At 38.5% G+C, this 18,285-nt stretch overlaps 1 protein-coding gene across 4 annotated transcripts in view; it reads right to left on the bottom strand.

The window, feature by feature from the left end:
* Positions 1-18,285, bottom strand: part of ANKRD6 (ankyrin repeat domain 6) — a 719,155-nt gene that overhangs the window by 297,977 nt on the left and 402,893 nt on the right. For all 4 annotated transcript variants that reach the window (XM_053710544.1, XM_053710542.1, XM_053710540.1 and 1 more), the window contains one exon: positions 1,071-1,169. In XM_053710544.1, the coding sequence (XP_053566519.1) occupies positions 1,071-1,169 (99 nt within the window). The remainder of the gene's footprint in view (positions 1-1,070; positions 1,170-18,285) is intronic.

Below are 18,285 nucleotides of genomic sequence, written 5' to 3' on the forward strand. Positions count from 1 at the left end.
CTAAATATCAGCGGGCGGTAAAAAGCAGCGTTAGGACCCTTTAACGCTGCTTTTGACGGCTAACACCAAACTCTAAATCTAGGCCATGGTTAGTCAGCTTCAGTGCAGTAGTTCATTAGTGGGAATTACCTGAAACAATCTAGTGAGACAATGACAAGTCAAAATGTGTGTAGCCAGCAATCCCCAGCAAGCTCCCAGTTATAAAGGTTGCATGCTCTACCTAAAAGATTAATTTTGACTTTTCTATTCCTTTAAGTTCTGACAGAAATCAGTTTTGTGTTGTTTTCAAATGTATCTGATATTATCATCTGCACAAAGGGCACCATGTTAACAATAATATGTTATGCTCTAATTTCCAGTTTTTTATTATCATCATTCGTATTGCATCATCAAATTCCACAACTTGTATTGGAAAACATTGGTATAGACTTCTAAATGGATGTGTTTTGGGAAGTTGCACTAATGCTAAATGTACAAATCGTAATGTGTATGATTGCAGAGTTTATAAAATAATCTCCCAAAATATTAATTGAAAATGAAGGTGGAGAGGTGACTTTTTGAAGTTTAATGTATATCTGTAAAGTATTTAAGGGAATGATCTTCTAAAAAAAATGTATATATTTATATAGGGAGAAATAACAAATGAATGGGAAACTTAGAGGACAAACATCTAAAATTGGATATTAAAATGGTTTAGCAATAAAAGGGTTTTGTGTGGTACCGTAACTCCCATTTCCCGTAATTACAAAAAGGCAGACAATGTATATAAATCACAACTCATAGCACACTGTAACTTAGTAAAAAGAGCTTACTGAGTGTTAAATATTTTAGCACAATATTTTATACAAAGGCTTTAAATAGCATGGTTATATAACACAAAGAATAAGATTTAAGATTAGTCAGAGAAGGTGGATTTGAGGGTTTTGTACTAATAAATCAATTATAGAAAGTTACTTTAGTTTCAAAACAGCAAATGAATGTTTAAGCTAAAAAGACTATGTCAAAATAACACTTTATACAACTAGATGTAATCCTGCCGAGAATGGATGACAGTTTGACACAGGCCTCACCTTGTTTCTGGCAAGAACATTAGCTCCTGCTTTAACAAGCAGTTTGACAGACTGGCTGAATCCATGCCAAGCAGCTTCATGGAGAGCCGTGTTACCATCCTGAGGGAGAGACAACAGCAGATGAATCACTCAGTGGCACAAAGCATCCTACTAAATAGCTACTCACAAGTTTAACAGACAACCACGATTTTGATGAATCTTACTGAATGTATAGTTATGGTTCTACAGCACAAAAGTAAGAATACATAACCTTTTAGACATGTTCTTCATAGCATTCAGTATCAACTTCCCAAGGCAAGTACTTAAAGGGACATTGCAGCCAAAATTGTAATCCACATAGATGCATTCAGTTTTGAATATAATAAAATTCTAATAAAAGCTATAGCTGTTCCAAAAGTGTATTTACATATGCATTGTGCACCAGCATTTTAAACACAGTACTTGCTATGACAGCCTAAGGTGCTTGTACCATCTAGTACTGACTTAAATTTTTTAATTGCGAATATGATACAAGCCCCACTGATGCTCTGAGCAGCTGCAGTTTTTAAAATGCTACTACACTGAGAATATCTATCTATGCTTCACATGCACATGCAGAGAAAAATGCTCACACTAAAATAGTGATAACTTTTACTAGAAGCATTTATGCCAATATATGTATATTGCAAATATGTTTTCTATTCCAAAATTGAATTAATCTATGTTCATTTAAATTTTGACTGGAATGTCCATTTAAGATAATAAATCAGACACATCCCCAGCACTTTTTTTTTAATAAAATAAAATATATTTGACAAAAACAATAATTAAGATATGGCTTGTACTGTTCTTTGCATGTTTATTGCACAGTTTACTGACTTTTCAATCCATTAGAAAGCATGTTCTGTTTTTTCAGTGGTTTTGCACTGTGTAAAAACATAATTTATGCTTACGAGATAAATTCCTTTCCTTCCGTATTGGGAGAGTCCACGGCTTCAATCCTTACTGTTGGGAAAAACAACACCTGACCACCAGGAGGAGGCAAAGACACCCCAGCCAAAGGCTTAAATATCCCTCCCACTTCCTCATTACCCCAGTCATTCTGCTGAGGGAACAAGGAAAAGTAGGAAAAACATAAGGGTATAAATGGTGCCAGAAGAAAATAAATAATAGGCGACCACCCATAGACAAGAAAAAAACGTGCGGGGGCCGTAGACTCTGCCTATCCGGAAGGAAAGGAATTTATCTGGTAAGCATAAATTATGTTTTCCTTCCTAAGATAGGGAGAGTCCATGCCTTTATTCCTTACTGTTGGGAAAACTATACCCAAGCTCCAGAGGACACTGAATGAATAAAGGGAGGGAACAAAAAGGAAGAGGCAGACCCTATTCTGAGGGCACCACAGCCTGCAAAACTTTTCTCCCGAAAGCTGCTTTTTGAAAAAGTATGTAAGGAGAACCAGGTAGACGCCTTCAAAATCTGATCCATAGAGGCCTCGTTCTTAAAGGCCCAAGAGGAAGCCACTGCTCTAGTGGAATGAGCCGTTATCCTCTCAGGAGGACGATGTCCCGCTGTCTCGGAAACTAAGCGGATGATACTCCTTAACCAAAAAGATAGGGAAGTTGAAGTAGCCTTCTGCCCCTTATGCTTCCCCGAATAGACAACAAACAAAGAGGAAGATTGTCTAAACTCCTTAGTAGCCTGAAGATAGAACTTCAAGGCGCGAACCACATCCAAATTGTGAAGTAAGCGTTCCTTCGATGAAGATGGATTAGGACACAAGGAAGGAACCACAATCTCCTTATTAATGTTGCGATCTGACACAACCTTAGGAAGAAAATGTAATTTAGTACGTAAAACTGCCTTATCTGCATGAAAAATCATATAAGGGGGCTCACATTGCAAAGCAGAGATCTCAGAAACTCTGCGCACAGAGGCAATAGCCAATAAAAAGAGAACCTTCCAAAATAACAATTTAATGTCAACAGAATGCAGAGGCTCAAATGGAACCTGTTGAAAAACCCGAAGATCTAAACAGGAGGAGCCCCAGATCTAAACACAGGTCTGATCCTAATCAGATTCAGAAAAAAGGGGATATAAAACAACGCAAACCTTAAAGATACCTCAAGCTGTACCAGAATAACAACTCTCCCTGATGGTTGTTTTAAAAAGTGACACTATAATAAAGAGCAAATATACCTGGATCAGCGCTACTATAGCTAGAGGGATCTATCAACAAAACCAGTAAATAGACCAATAAAGATTATTGTCTAAAGATTAACATGAACAATTTATTAATTGCTAAAAAACAAATAAAAATAAAAATAGTATATAACAGTTATAAAGTGACCGGTCACCGATACACAATCTCTAATTCCTTCATAAAAAACACACAATGGCACTAGTAAAATTATTGTATATACATAAATATTCTATAAAAATAGCGTAAATATTCTATAAAAATAGCATTACTCTGATATCCTACTATGGATTATATAACGTTTGAGTGCCCAGTCTTACACCAAGTATATCATAAAAATGTGCTACTTGAGCAAAGTTCAATCCTGCTGGCAACAGTCAGTACTTGCTTAACTTGAATACACTGTGTAACTCCCTTCAATACAGATCCGGACCAATGTTCTATTGTCCTGGACTCCTACTTATTGCAGGTGAAGGGTGGTGTGTAAGTATAATGTACCCAGAAAGTTCAAGCAAGCTTGTCTCACCTCAGGTGCTGATTTTCTTCAGACGCCACCGGGTCTCCTATGCTTCACTGTGTGAAGTTTCGTTGATCCCCGTTAGTTGCTACTTCCGCGTCACGTGTACTCAGCTGACCAATCACGGTCCTTCCAGACGGGAGAGTACAAATAGCTTCTTTTCAGGGTATAGGCATAAAATTTCAGCTCTGCGCAGAGTAAAGCCTCTTTGTATTATCCGGGCTGATATCACAAACCACTGGCACCAATCAACATGTTTCACCTGACTTGCAGGCTTTATCAAGATATATGCTTAGTGTTTGCGATGCCTTAAATACCCCTCCTCTATGCTCTCATTGGTTCGTTCTTCTCAATCATTTAGATAAAGGTGGATTTTCTTGTTTAAGGTGGATTATCCTTTTTTCTATAGAAGTTCTTCACACTTTCAGGGGATTGTATTCCTATCCTTTAGGTATATTCCACTGTGTGGTTAAATATATGCTGAGTATCTTTGGATTTATATTAACCAGTACGTTGTTTAGCTGAGTTAGTCATTTTATTAAACATGGTGTAGTGTTATTGTCCCTTTAAAAATAGGCTTGTATAATAATTCACCATTATGAGGATCTTACCTTATAATTAGAAAACAATACTAGAAAACAATACTAATTATCATCCATGATCTTTAGCAACAGGTTGTATATATATAAAAAAAAATATTCTAAGTGACTTCTTTGTTAATATCCAGATTGTGTAGCAGCAATTACTATACTAAGGTGTATTGATCTCAAGTGATATAATTGAATCTATACAGAGTTACTTCTAAGAAAAAAAATTTTTTATTCTAAGTGACTTTTTTGTTAATATCCAGATTGTGTAGCAGCAATTATTATACTAAGGTGTATTGATCTCAAGTGATAGAATTGAATCTATTATAGAGTTACTTCTAAGAAATGTGTGGCAGTAAGAATTATATACAAAAAAAAAAAATAAAGAGTGAAAATTAAAATAAAAATAAAATAAAAATGAAAAATAAAAGTGATAATATAGGTAACTTGTTAGCATCCGAATTGTGTAGCAGCAGTTGCTACGCTGGGGTCTATTAATCTCTAGTGGTAGATTGAATCTATATAGGGTTACCTTTAAGAGTAGTATGTTTGACCTTGTTTAAATAGCGATAAATCTACTAAATTCTCTTTAATCTAAAATAAAAGGAGATAGGTTGAATTCAGAATTTAGCCCTGAAGGGTACAGTGTTCCTAACTCATGGATCATTTCTGCTTCCTTTCTAAGAATTCATTTTTCATACTCTCCTCCTCTCCAGTTCTTTTTTACTTTTTTAACTGCCCAGCAGGTTATGTTATTTGTACTGTTATTGTGTACTGTTCTAAAATGATCATATAGTCGTGTTTCTAATTTTCCATTTTTTATATTGTTCAAGTGCTCTCTGATTCTGTCTCTATATGGTCTTGTAGTTTCCCCTAAATATTGTAATTTGCAAGAACATTGCAGAACATATAGTATCCCTTTATCCCTGCACCTGATAGTGTCTTTTATTGTATATTTCTTACCGGTGCTGGTAGAGGTGAATGTTTTCACTTTTTTGCTATGTTCACATGCTTTACAGCTGTAACATGGGAAGAAACCACTGATCATATTTCCTTTTAGATCTCTTTCTTTTGTTCTTACACTTTCATTTCTGAATTCACTTGGTGCTAATATATTTTTCAAATTTTCTGCTTTCCTATATACAAATACTGTTTTTCAGATATTTCCTTCCCTAAAAACATATCTGTTTTTACTATATGCCAGTGTTTTCGTATTATCTTTTCCATAATTTTGTGTTGTTGGTTATATGTAGTTATAAAAGGAACCCTAACTCCTGGTTTTTCCTCAGTTGCAAATTTTTCTTTTTTCAGAATTGTTTGTCTATCCTTATTGTTTACCTCTATTTTGGCCTTTTCTAAAATCTCTCTATCATATTCCCTCTCTACAAATCTATCTTCTAGGATCAGAATTTGTTCTAGATAGTCTATTGTTTTAGTGCAGTTCCTCTTAATTCGGAGGAACTGTCATTTCGGGGTATTGTCAATCCACCTCTTAAGATGGCAACTTTTTGAATGAATAAAATTATTTGCATCTACCTCTTTAAAGTGATTCTTTGTAATTAGCAGATTGTTTTCTACCACAATATCCAGATCCAGAAAAGTGATCTTTTTTTTACTGAGGTTATACGTAAATTGTAGTCCTATTTGGTTATTATTCATTTCTGTGAAAAATTCTACTAGACTGTTCTAACTCCCTCTCCATACAATCAGGATATCATCGATGTAGCGGCGAAAGAGTATGAGGTTTGCGCCCTGCCAATATGGTGCTGTGAACTCCTATTCCCATTTTCCCATAAATAAATTAGCGTAGCTGGGCGCACACCTCGTACCCATGGCCGTACCTCTTATTTGAAGAAACATTTCGTTATCAAATACGAATACATTATTAGTTAGGATAAATTTGATACTATCAATCACAAATTGATCTGAACTGTCTAGCTCTGTCTTATTCCCTTTTAAAAAATGTTCTACGGCTTTAATTCCTAATCCATGTTCTATGCTAGTATATAGTGATGTTACATCACATGTTGCTATGATGTACTCACTATTCCAGGGAAAATTGTCTAATGCATTAATAAAGTTGGTTGTGTCTTTTATATGCGAGGGTAACATTTTTACATGTTCTTGTAATTTAAGATCCACAAATTCTGAGAGATTAGTGGTTAGGGAATCGATCCCTGAAATTATGGGCCGCCCAGGAGGATTTTCTCTGTTCTTGTGAACCTTTGGCAAGAAATAGAAAATGGCCATTTTAGGAAATTTTTGGCATAAGTATTCATATTCTTTTTTTGTGATAATTTCTTTCCTTTCAGATTCTAACATTTTACTTAGAATTTTAATGTTTTTCTCAGTTGGGTTAATTTTGATCTTTTGGTATGTGGTAGTATCTTCTAATAGGCGAACTTTCTGGGTACATTATACTTACACACCACCCTTCACCTGCAATAAGTAGGAGTCCAGGACAATAGAACATCGGTCCGGATCTGTATTGAAGGGAGTTACACAGTGTATTCAAGTTAAGCAAGTACTGACTGTTGCCAGCAGGATTGAACTTTGCTCAAGTAGCACATTTTTATGATATACATGGTGTAAGACTGGGCACTCAAACGTTATATAATCCATAGTAGGATTTCAGAGTAACGCTATTTTTATAGAATATTTACGCTATTTTTATAGAATATTTATGTATATACAATAATTTTACTAGTGCCATTGTGTGTTTTTTATGAAGGAATTAGAGATTGTGTATCGGTGACCGGTCACTTTATAACTGTTATATACCATTTTTTATTTTTTTTTAGCAATTAATAAATTGTTCATGTTAATCTTTAGACAATAGTCTTTATTGATCTATTTACTGGTTTTGTTGATAGATCCCTCTGGCTATAGTAGCGCTGATCCAGGTATATTTGCTCTTTATCATACTGATCCTAATCAGAGCCTTAACAAAGGACTGCACGTCTGGAAGCTCAGCCAGTCTCTTGTGCAATAAAACCGAATCTGTCCCCTCAGGGAACTAGCAAAAAGGCCCTTCTCCAGCTCATCCTGGAGAAAAGATAAGATCCTGGCAACCTTAACTCTGTAATGAGAAGAAAATAAATTACTGGCACTGCGAAAAGTAAATTTATAGGAAAGGACCCATAAAATCTGTGACCGTTGCTACCCTTAAGTATATAATCAAAAACTCCAATACCTCAATAAAGAAATGGGGCAAAAGAAGGGGGATTCAGCACTACACCTCTAATAATGTGAAGTAAACAATTAAAATATAACTTAATTCTATTATGTAAAATATCCAGGACACCCTGGAAAAGTCTAGCCCACCACACTTGAAAACAAAACAACACAAATGACACTCTATAGGATCGCCATCTCCCTGTTTCCTAGCTGATAACAGCTTACATCGACATCAGGTGACAGAGGCGTAAGAACAACTATAGTGTGTAAATATAGTCTACACAGACAGATTTTGAGAATCTAAGAATGCTAATTCAATGAGATTACGAACCACCATACACACCCCCTCAATATCCAATGGTATACTTGATGGTGAGTCTGAGGAGGGAGGAGCTATGACGTGATGCGTCGTGATTGGTAGGTTCAGGCTCAGATAGGGTATTTAAGAGGTGCCATACGGGCGCTCAGTTTGTCCTCATTTCAACAAATCTAGTCACATTGAGAAAGGCCGTTTAAAGGCCGAAACGCATCTGTGTAGGCTATATTTACACACTATAAATGTTCTTACGCCTCTGTCACCTGATGCCGATGTAAGCTGCTATCGGCCAGGAAACAGGGAGGCGGCAATCCTATAGAGTGTCATTTGTGTTGTTTTTTTCCAAGTGTGGTGGGATACACTTGTCCAGGGTGTCCTGGACATTTTACATAATAGAATTAAAAGTTATATTTTAATTGTTTACTTCAAGTTATTAGAGGTGGAGTGCTGAATCCCCTTTCTTTTGCCCTATTTCTTTAGTGGGGTATTGGAGTTCTTAACCTTAACTCTGTGCTAGGACTAAGTGTTCAATCTCCACGCAGTCAGCCTCAGAGAATCTAGATTTTGATGAACAAATGGACCTTGTATCAGCAGGTCTCTGCGACAAGGTAACTTCCACGGAAAAGATGAGGACATCCCCACTAGATCCGCGAACCACATCCTTCGCGGGCCACTACTCGAGGAAAAAGCAGTAATGGAGGAAAAAGATATACGAGTTTGAACCTCCAGGGCACTGCTAGTGCATCTATTAGATCCGCTTGGGGATCCCTCGATCTCGACCCATACCTGGGTAGCTTGGTATTGAAATGGGACACCATGAGATCTATCTCTGCCATCCCCCACTTGCTGCATATCTCTGCAAACACCTCGGGATGGGGAGATCATTCCCCTGGATGGAAGGATTGCCTGCTGAGAAAATCCGCCTCCCAGTTGTCCACACCCGGAATGTGGATCGCTGACAGCGAACTGCTGTGGGCCTCCGCCCACTACATAATCTGAAATACTTCCTTCATCGCCAAGGAACTTCTCGTTCCCCCCTGATGGTTGATGTAAGCCACTAAGGTTACATTGTCTGATTGGAATCTGATAAACTGGGACAAACCCAGAAGTGGCCAAGCCTTCAAGGCCTTGAAGATTGCCCCTAGTTCCAAAATATTGATCGGGAGGGAGGACTCCTCCTGAGTCCACAACCCCTGTGCCTTTCTGGCAACCCAAACAGCTCCCCATCCGGATAGGCTTGCATCCGTAGTCACAATCTCCCAGGATGGTCTTAATAAGCATGTCCCTCAGAACATATAATCTAGAAATCGATTCTCTCAACCGGCTGTCTAATACAATCTGTTGAGACAGATCTGAATGATCACCATTCCACTGCCTCAGCATGCACAGTTGTAAAGGTCTGAGACGGAACCTGGCATAAGGAATGATGTCCATGTAGGACACCATGAGACCAATCACCTCTATACACTGAGCCACAGAGGGACTCAAGGAGGTGCGGCGGGCAAGACATGTTGAAGTTAGCATGCAATGTCTCTGGTCTGTTAGAAATATCCTCATGGATATGTAGTCTATTATAGTACCCAGGAATTCCACCCTGGTACTTGGGATAAGAGAACTCTTTTCCAAGTTTATCTTTCATCCATGTGATCGAAGAAGACTGAAAACGGACTCCGAGAATTCTTCTGCAAGATGAAAGGATGGTGCTTGCACCAGAATATCATCCAAGTATGGGTCTACTGCAATACCCTGAGTTCTGGCAACGGCTAGGAAAGCCCCCAGAACCTTCGTAAAGATTCTTGGAGCAGTAGCTAGGCCAAATGGAAGGGCAATGAACTGGAAGTGCTGGTTCAGGAATGCAAACCTCAGGAACTGAAAGTGTTCCCTGTGGATTGGAACATGAAGGTAAGCGTCCTTTAGATCTATAGTGGTCATAAACTGGCCTTCCTGAATTAAAGGAAGGATGGACCTTATTGTCTCCATTTTGAAGGAAGGAACACAGAGAAATTTGTTTAAGCATTTTAGGTCCAGAATTGGGTGGAAAGTTCCCTCCTTCTTTGGGACAACGAAAAGGTTTAAATAAAACCCCAAACCTCTTTATTTGATAGGCACCGGGGTACAACAACTCCTAACCAGGATAGCTCCCGAACGCAGCCTAGAAAGGCATCCCTCTTCTCTGGTCTGGTATTCGAGAAAAAGAATCTGCCCCTTGGAGGATGAGAATTGAAGCCTATCTTGTATCCCTGAGATACCATTTTCAGGACCCACAGATCCTTTACATCCTTGAAACAAGAGTCTGAAAAAAGAGACAGTCTGCCCCCTACACAATCCGATCCCAGATCAGGGGCCGCCATTTCATGCTTATTAGTTTTCGGCGGGCTTCTTCCTAACGTGACAAAAGGCAAAGAATGACTGGGGTAATAAGGAAGTGGGAGGGATATTTAAGCCTTTGGCTGGGGTGTCTTTGCCTCCTCCTGGTGGCCAGGTTTTGTTTTTCCCAACAGTAAGGAATGAAGCCGTGGACTCTCCCTATCTTAGGAAGGAAATTACAGTAACTGTATTCCAATCCGAATCCATCAGAAAACACTTCTCTGTTTTATCTTCTCTGGTTTATCTTGGCTTGTCAAGAATTTTTTTTTTTTCATGTAAAGTTTTAGAGTATGCTCACTTTTCATTTTAACAAATACAGTCCACCCATATTGCTCACTTGTTTTAATCTTTTGGGTGATATTTTCACACATCTATTGAAAAACCACCATTCATCCACTATGCTTTTTCTTTTGACATCCATGAATGGTCAAATAACATTTGACAAATAATAAACTTTTACTGGATTATAAACAAAAGAAAAAAATGTTAAAGCAATATAAAACCCTAACAAATTATTTAGTGATTCAATCAGAGCATAAAATTCTAAAAACGTTTTCCAATATACTTATATAATCAAATTTTCTTTGTTCCTACGTTATTCTTTGTTGAAGAGATACCTAGGTAGGCATCTGGAGCTCTATATGGCAGGAAATAGTGCTGCCATCTAGAGCTCTTGCAAACGGATAAAATTCTAGCAAAACTGCTGCCATACAGTGCTCCAGTCAAGAGCACGATCCTGATCTTATATCCCTGCTTTTTAACAAACATATACCAAGAGAACATGTGATAATAGAAGTAAATTAGAAAGTTGATTACTATATGCTCTATCTGAATCATGAAAGAAAAAGTTGGGTTTTCTGTCATTTAAATACCAATCTAAAATTTGGCCATGATATATATATAGTTTCGTTGAGAGCATGCATTATATGGCTGCATTAGGGACCCAGGTTTTCAGAGAGACCTTGACGTGGTATCTGGGCTTGTCCCATTTGGCCAGATGCAGTAACTCTTACAGTTTTGCTTTTAATCTTAGCTGAGTGCTTGTAATTGAGTGCAGGACTTTCTCTGTGTGTTGGATTAATTTGTCTTGTAATTTTCCCTATGGGCCTTGCCCCCAGACTTTTCTGGGGCTAACTGCCTGGGACTCTGGGGACAGTGCAACTAATGTAAGTTCTATTGAGCACCCAGGGCTGTGCTTGTTGCAGGATCATAGGATGTGTACCCAGTCTAGTCTGAGAATGCAGTCCCCTTCCGTGTTTTGTGTGTGTGTGTTTATATATATATAGTCAATTCCAATAAAGGACTGCACTCACTGGATTTTTATCTAAAATCCAGGAAGTGCAGTCCTTTGTTGGAATTGACTGTGAATACTACTGACTTGGCACCCTGGTTGATGACTGAAGGATATTGTGAGTGCAGATACACATGGAGGATATATATAAATATATATATATATATATATATATATATATATATATATATATATATATATATATATATATATATATATATATAAATTAAACTTTAGATAAAGATTGCAGTTGTGTACAAATGCATTTACTAGAGGTCTGAAAAAGGTTAGGCCTAGTAGGTGGCCAGAGAACAAAGCCCAGGGTAACTAGTATAGACTAACAAATTACAAAAGTAGACAATAGTCAGACAAAGGCCAGTACATCTTTAGGTGCTGCAAACCCACAGTGCTCTTTAGAGGGATAAAGTAAGTACAGCTCAGAAGGAGGTCAGAAAAGTTGCAGTAAATAAATGGGTAGACATATTCATGACCGAAAGGCTGAAGGAGAGGGTGCTATGGCAGTAGCAAGCGATAAGCCAGAATATCCACATGGGGGAAAGGAGGTCTGGGTATGCAGATAGGTTTGAGGTCAAGTTAGGAAGAGAATATTTCAACAGCTCTTCCACACTATGAACAAGAGTGAGCGCAATGTTATCTATATGGCAAAGATGAATTAGCGCTGTCTGGCTGTGAAAAGCTGTCAAAATGTACTTAGATAAGAGGTGGCATTCAGGAGCTAAAACATTACTATATAAGCCTACCTAGGTTTAGCTTTGAACAAAGAATACCAAGAGAACAAAGCAAATTTGATCATAAAAGTCAATTACAAAGTTGTTTAAAATTGCATGCCCTATCTGAATAATGACAATTTAATTCTGACTAGACTGTCCATTTAAGAAAAGAAAAAAAACATATATACATAGATGCAAGCATCCTCTGGACTTTCCAAAATGATTCATTTAAAGGTACATGAAACCCAAACATTTTATTTCATGATTCAGATAGAGAATACAATTTTAAACAACTTTACAATTTACTTCTATTATTTAATTTTCTTTCTTCTCTTGTTACCCTTTGCTGAAATGTTTATCTAGGAAAGCCCAGGAGCAGCAAAGAACCTAGGTTCTAGCTGCTGATTGGTGGCTGGATAAATAGAGTGATTTTCATTGGCTCACCAATGTGTTCAGTCAGCAACCAGTAGTGCATTGATGCTCATTCAACAAACCATACCAAGAGAATGAAGAAAAAATGATAATAGGAGTAAATCAGAAAGTTGCTTAAAATTGCATGCTCTATCTGAATCATGAAATAAAAAAATTGGGTTTTATGTCCATTTAATTTGTCTATGTTCTACAATTAGTTACAGCACTGCACCCTTTTTACGATGGACAGGAAACTGATAAGAGAAGCGGGGGGTTGTATCTTTGTAATTTTTAAGTTATTTATACAATACCATTGCATAATTATTTTACCAAATGTGTTATTAGGGCCATATATCATTAGAAATGTTGAGAATGTGTTTTATTAAATAAAATAGAAATGTTTTTAAAAAATTGTATAATGCACACAGATGTACTATATATATTGTGACAGGAACACTTTTAACCACGGTCTTCTAGGGCACAAATGCAGCACAGGACAATCCACTGTAGTTTAAAAAGCTTTATTTTTCACAGCAATAACAAACAGGCAGTTCATTTCCAAAAGAGGGAAATCCTTCCTCTGCAGCAAAGTTAAGTGCTTTTAAATGTGTCCCAGCACTTCACAGCATTCCACAAGTGCTTTGTAAAAATAATGTCCTTTTATAGTTCACAGGAACAAAAGTCTTTTACACAGTGCAACAAACACACACACCAGCTTCTGTAGCTGTATATCTCTCTCTCAAGGCCTAAGTGAGGCTGCTATTTAAACCCTCACAACTTATAATTAGCCATACCTGTGATTAGCTGCTGGACAGCTTCACAGCTGTCTGGGATAATGGCCCACCCTCTCTCCAATTATCCCAAACCCCAGGGACCCAGAACACAGTTTATCAACTGCATAATCAAATACACACTCTTTCTCCCTGGGGTTTTAACTGAAAGGAGAAATAGCATGTACAATGCTTGGTCTTAAATATCTTCCATTTATAACCAGGCCTTGCTTTCTGTCACATATCCTCCCCCCCAGCTCACACCCAGTGGGTTGAGCGACCATGGACATCAATGAATGTACCCGAGATAAACCATCAGCATTGCCCTGCAAAAGACCGGCCCTGTGCTCAACAGTAAAATTGAAGGGTTGCAAGCTAAGAAACCACCTAGTAACCCTTGAATTTGTTTCCTTATTCTGACTCATCCATGTGAGAGGAGCATGATCTGTTATTAATTTAAATTTTCTTCCCAACAGATAGTACCTAAGGGTCTCTAAAGCCCACTTAATGGCAAGGCATTCTTTCTCCACTATAGAATAGTTCTTTTCCTGTGAAATAAGTTTTCTGCTTAGGAAAAGGACAGGATGCTCTTCTCCCTGACACTCCTGCGAGAGAACTGCTCCTAAGCCAACATCAGAGGCATCTGTCTGTACAATAAAATCTTTAGCGAAATTGGGGGTTACCAAAACTGGATGGGCACAAAGGGCATCTTTCAACTGCTTAAAAGCTTGTTCTGCTCCTGGGGACCATTTTATCATAATTGGGGCCCTTGCTTTTGTGAGATCCGTCAAGGGTGCCGCAATTGTAGCGAAATTCGGGATAAACCTTCTATAATAACTAGTTATCCCAATAAATGCTCTTACTTGTTTTTTAGTTAGAGGCTGTGGCCAGTTCTGTATGGCCTCTATTTTTGTTGTCTGAGGTTTAACTAATCCTCTACCAATAGTATAACCCAAGTACTTAGCTTCCTGTAAACCAACAGTACATTTTGCAGGATTGGCAGTTAACCCAGCGGACCGTATTGCATCAAGTACTGCTTGAACTTTTGAAAGATGGGATTCCCAATCTGTACTATAAATTATAACATCATCCAAATATGCTGCCGCATAACGAACATGGGGTTTCAGAATTCTATCCATCATCCTCTGGAATGTTGCCGGGGCCCCATGTAAACCAAATGGCAACACCGTATACTGAAATAAGCCCTCTGGGGTTGAAAAAGCTGTCTTTTCCTTTGCTTGACTAGTGAGAGGCACCTGCCAATACCCTTTCGTTAAATCAATTGTAGTGAGATAACGTGCTTTTCCTAGCCTTTCTATTAACTCATCTACTCTAGGCATTGGGTAGGTGTCAAATTTGGAAACACAATTAAGCTTACGAAAGTCATTACAGAACCTTAATGAACCATCCGGCTTTGGAACAAGCACGATTGGACTGTTCCACTCACTTTGTGATTCCTCAATTACCCCAAGCTTTAACATTTTTTCTACCTCCAGTTTAATAGCCTTTCTACGAGCCTCAGGGACCCTATAGGGTTTAAGGCAGACCTTCTTCCCTGGTTCTGTTATTATGTCATGCTTAATAACATTAGTTTTTCCCGGTACCACAGAAAATACCTCTTTGTTTCTTCTAATAAAATCCTTGACCTCTCGCTTCTGATGTACAGATAGGGTTTCTGATATATTTACCTCTAGTTCAGTGACAGGGAGTTCTGTAGGTTTTAAGGCAACTAAAACTTCCCTATCTTTCCAAGGTTTTAACAGATTTATATGATATATTTGCTCAGGTTTCCTTCTCCCTGGCTGACTTACTTTGTAATTAACATCACCCACTTTCTCAATTATCTCATATGGGCCCTGCCAAGTAGCCAAGAATTTATTTTCAACTGTAGGGACCAGAACTAACACCCTATCCCTAGGTTGAAACACCCTGGCTCTAGCATTATGGTTGTAGCTGTACTTTTGTGCTTCCTGTGCTTTTCCCATATGTTCCCTTACAATGGGCATGACAGCTTCCATACGATCCTGCATTTGGGAAATATGTTCAATAATACTTCGATAAGGTGTTGTCTCTTGCTCCCAAGTCTCTTTAACTATATCTAGTAATCCCCTGGGATGCCGCCCATATAACAGTTCAAATGGGGAAAAACCTGTAGAAGCCTGGGGAACCTCCCTGATAGAGAACATTAAATAGGGTAACAGAAGGTCCCAATTTCTCCCATCTGTGTCAATTACCTTTCTTAGCATACTTTTGAGAGTTTTGTTAAACCTTTCTACTAAACCATCAGTCTGAGGGTGATATACTGAGGTCCTTAGTTGTTTTATGCCAAACAACTTACACAATTCTTTTGTAACCCTGGACATAAATGGAGTTCCTTGGTCTGTCAAAATTTCCTTAGGTATCCCGACCCTGCTAAACATTAGCATGAGTTCTTTTGCTATGGACTTTGCAGAGCTGTTACGAAGGGGAACTGCCTCAGGATAGCGTGTAGCATAATCAAGGATTACCAGTATATACTGATGTCCTCTAGCAGATTTAACCAACGGACCCACCAAGTCCATAGCAATTCTTTCAAAAGGCACATCAATTATAGGCAAGGGCACTAAAGGGTTACGAAAATCTTTAGCAGGAGCTGTAAGTTGACACTTAGGGCATGAAGCACAATAATCCTTGATGGCTACAAATATCCCTGGCCAATAAAACCTTCTAAGAACTCTCTCTTTGGTTTTCTCAACTCCCAAATGCCCCCCTAAAATGTGGTTATGTGCAAGATTTAAAACAGTGTTCCTAAAAGTCTGGGGCACCAAAAGTTGTTTAACAATGTCTGTTCCTTTCTTCTCTACACGATATACCAAATCATTAACTGCTTCAAAATAAGGATAGGGTAATACATTTCCTGGCTGTGTCACAACATCATTTATAACCCTGATATTATTTCTTGCTTCTACCAATGTTGGATCCTCCCATTGGGCTTTTTTAAAATTACCAGGGCCACCAACCAGATCTATCAAATCATCAATATTTTCCGAGCTAGTACTTGGTACTTCATTACTCTGAGAAGGTTGATCACCTACTAATACAGGCATAGGGCAATAAATCTTATTTTTCTCCTTTTCAATGGAACCCCCTTCAAAATCAGTTTCAGAGAAAGGAAATACATAAATATCAGAAGTTTTACATATTTCTGGAGATTCCCATAACTCCAGAAATTTTGGAAAATCTCTCCCTATCACCACCTCATGGGCTAAATTTGGTACTACACCAACACAATATTTTAATTTACCACACTGAGTCTCAATCTCCACCTCAGCTGTAGGATATTCCCGTTTATCTCCATGAACACAGATAATTCCCATTTTTTCCCCATAATCTAATATTGCATCTGGTACTAAAGATTTAGCCACTAGTGTGACCATACTTCCTGAATCAAGCAAAGCCCTAGACACTTTGCCATTAACCATCACAGTACACCAATGGGAATCATTATTAACAGAGCTGTTGCTATTAGACAATAGTGAATGTGCAACATTACAGTCCATAAATTCATCTTTATCACAGTCTCTAGCAATATGCCCAACCTCATTACATTTAAAACATCTTACAGGTTGGTTATATTTAAATGTTTCCTTAACTCCTGGGGAAATGTCTCTGGTGTTTTGCCTATACACCTGCTGCTCTCTTATCCCCTTTATCCCCTGAACAGTCTTACCAGTTCTGTAGAGCTCTGGGACTTGGGATTGTGGGGCTGATCCATTGAAGATTGTTGCAAAACTTCTCCTGAAGCTATAAATCTTTCGACCAATACAATCAACTGATCCGCTGTTTGAGGATCACCTTGATTAACCCACCGCCGCAGGGAAGTAGGTAATCCACGCTGAAACCGGTCCATCACCAGTAGTTCCACTATTTTGGTAGCCGAATTAACCTCTGGTTGCAGCCACTTCCTGGCAAGGTGTATAAGGTCGAACATCTGGGATCTTGCAGCATTATGAGATGAAAACATCCAGGAATGGAATCTTTGTGCACGGACTGCCGAAGTCACCCCCAGGCGTGCAAGGATTTCTGCTTTCAATTTCTCATAGTCACCGGCTTGTGCTGGCTCTAAATCAAAGTAGGCCTTCTGAGGTTCACCACTAAGAAATGGCGCAAGTATACTCGCCCACTCAACTGTCGGCCATTTTTCTCTTTCTGCTGTGCGTTCAAATGCCAAAAGATACGCCTCAACATCATCAGCTGCTGTCATTTTTTGAAGATAATGACTAGCCCTTATTACTCTGGAACCTTGGCTGCCACCAACATATTCAGAGTTCAGTCTTTCTGATATGGCTTGAACCTCTCGTTGCAGAGTCTGTGTAGCACTTTGCTGCTCCTCCCGGGTCTTCCTGAATGTCTCAGCTTGCACAGCAGCCATCTGTTGAATCAACAATTCAGTGTTCTCCTTCTGTGATTTAACCAGCAGCATAGCACTCTCTGACTGGGCCAAGACCAACTGTTGCAGTGCTGCACTATTTTCAGCAGCTTTTCTGTTAGTCTCCTGCTGTATAGCATTAGAATGGATCAAAGCTTTAATGACTTCCTCCATGTTGCTTGCAGATTATTATGCCCACAGACATACAACGTGGTTGCCCGGATTCTCCACCAAGTGTGACAGGAACACTTTTAACCACGGTCTTCTAGGGCACAAATGCAGCACAGGACAATCCACTGTAGTTTAAAAAGCTTTATTTTTCACAGCAATAACAAACAGGCAGTTCATTTCCAAAAGAGGGAAATCCTTCCTCTGCAGCAAAGTTAAGTGCTTTTAAATGTGTCCCAGCACTTCACAGCATTCCACAAGTGCTTTGTAAAAATAATGTCCTTTTATAGTTC

This window comes from Bombina bombina, chromosome 4, assembly GCF_027579735.1.
Source record: "Bombina bombina isolate aBomBom1 chromosome 4, aBomBom1.pri, whole genome shotgun sequence".
NCBI classification, from domain to species: Eukaryota; Metazoa; Chordata; class Amphibia; order Anura; family Bombinatoridae; genus Bombina; species Bombina bombina.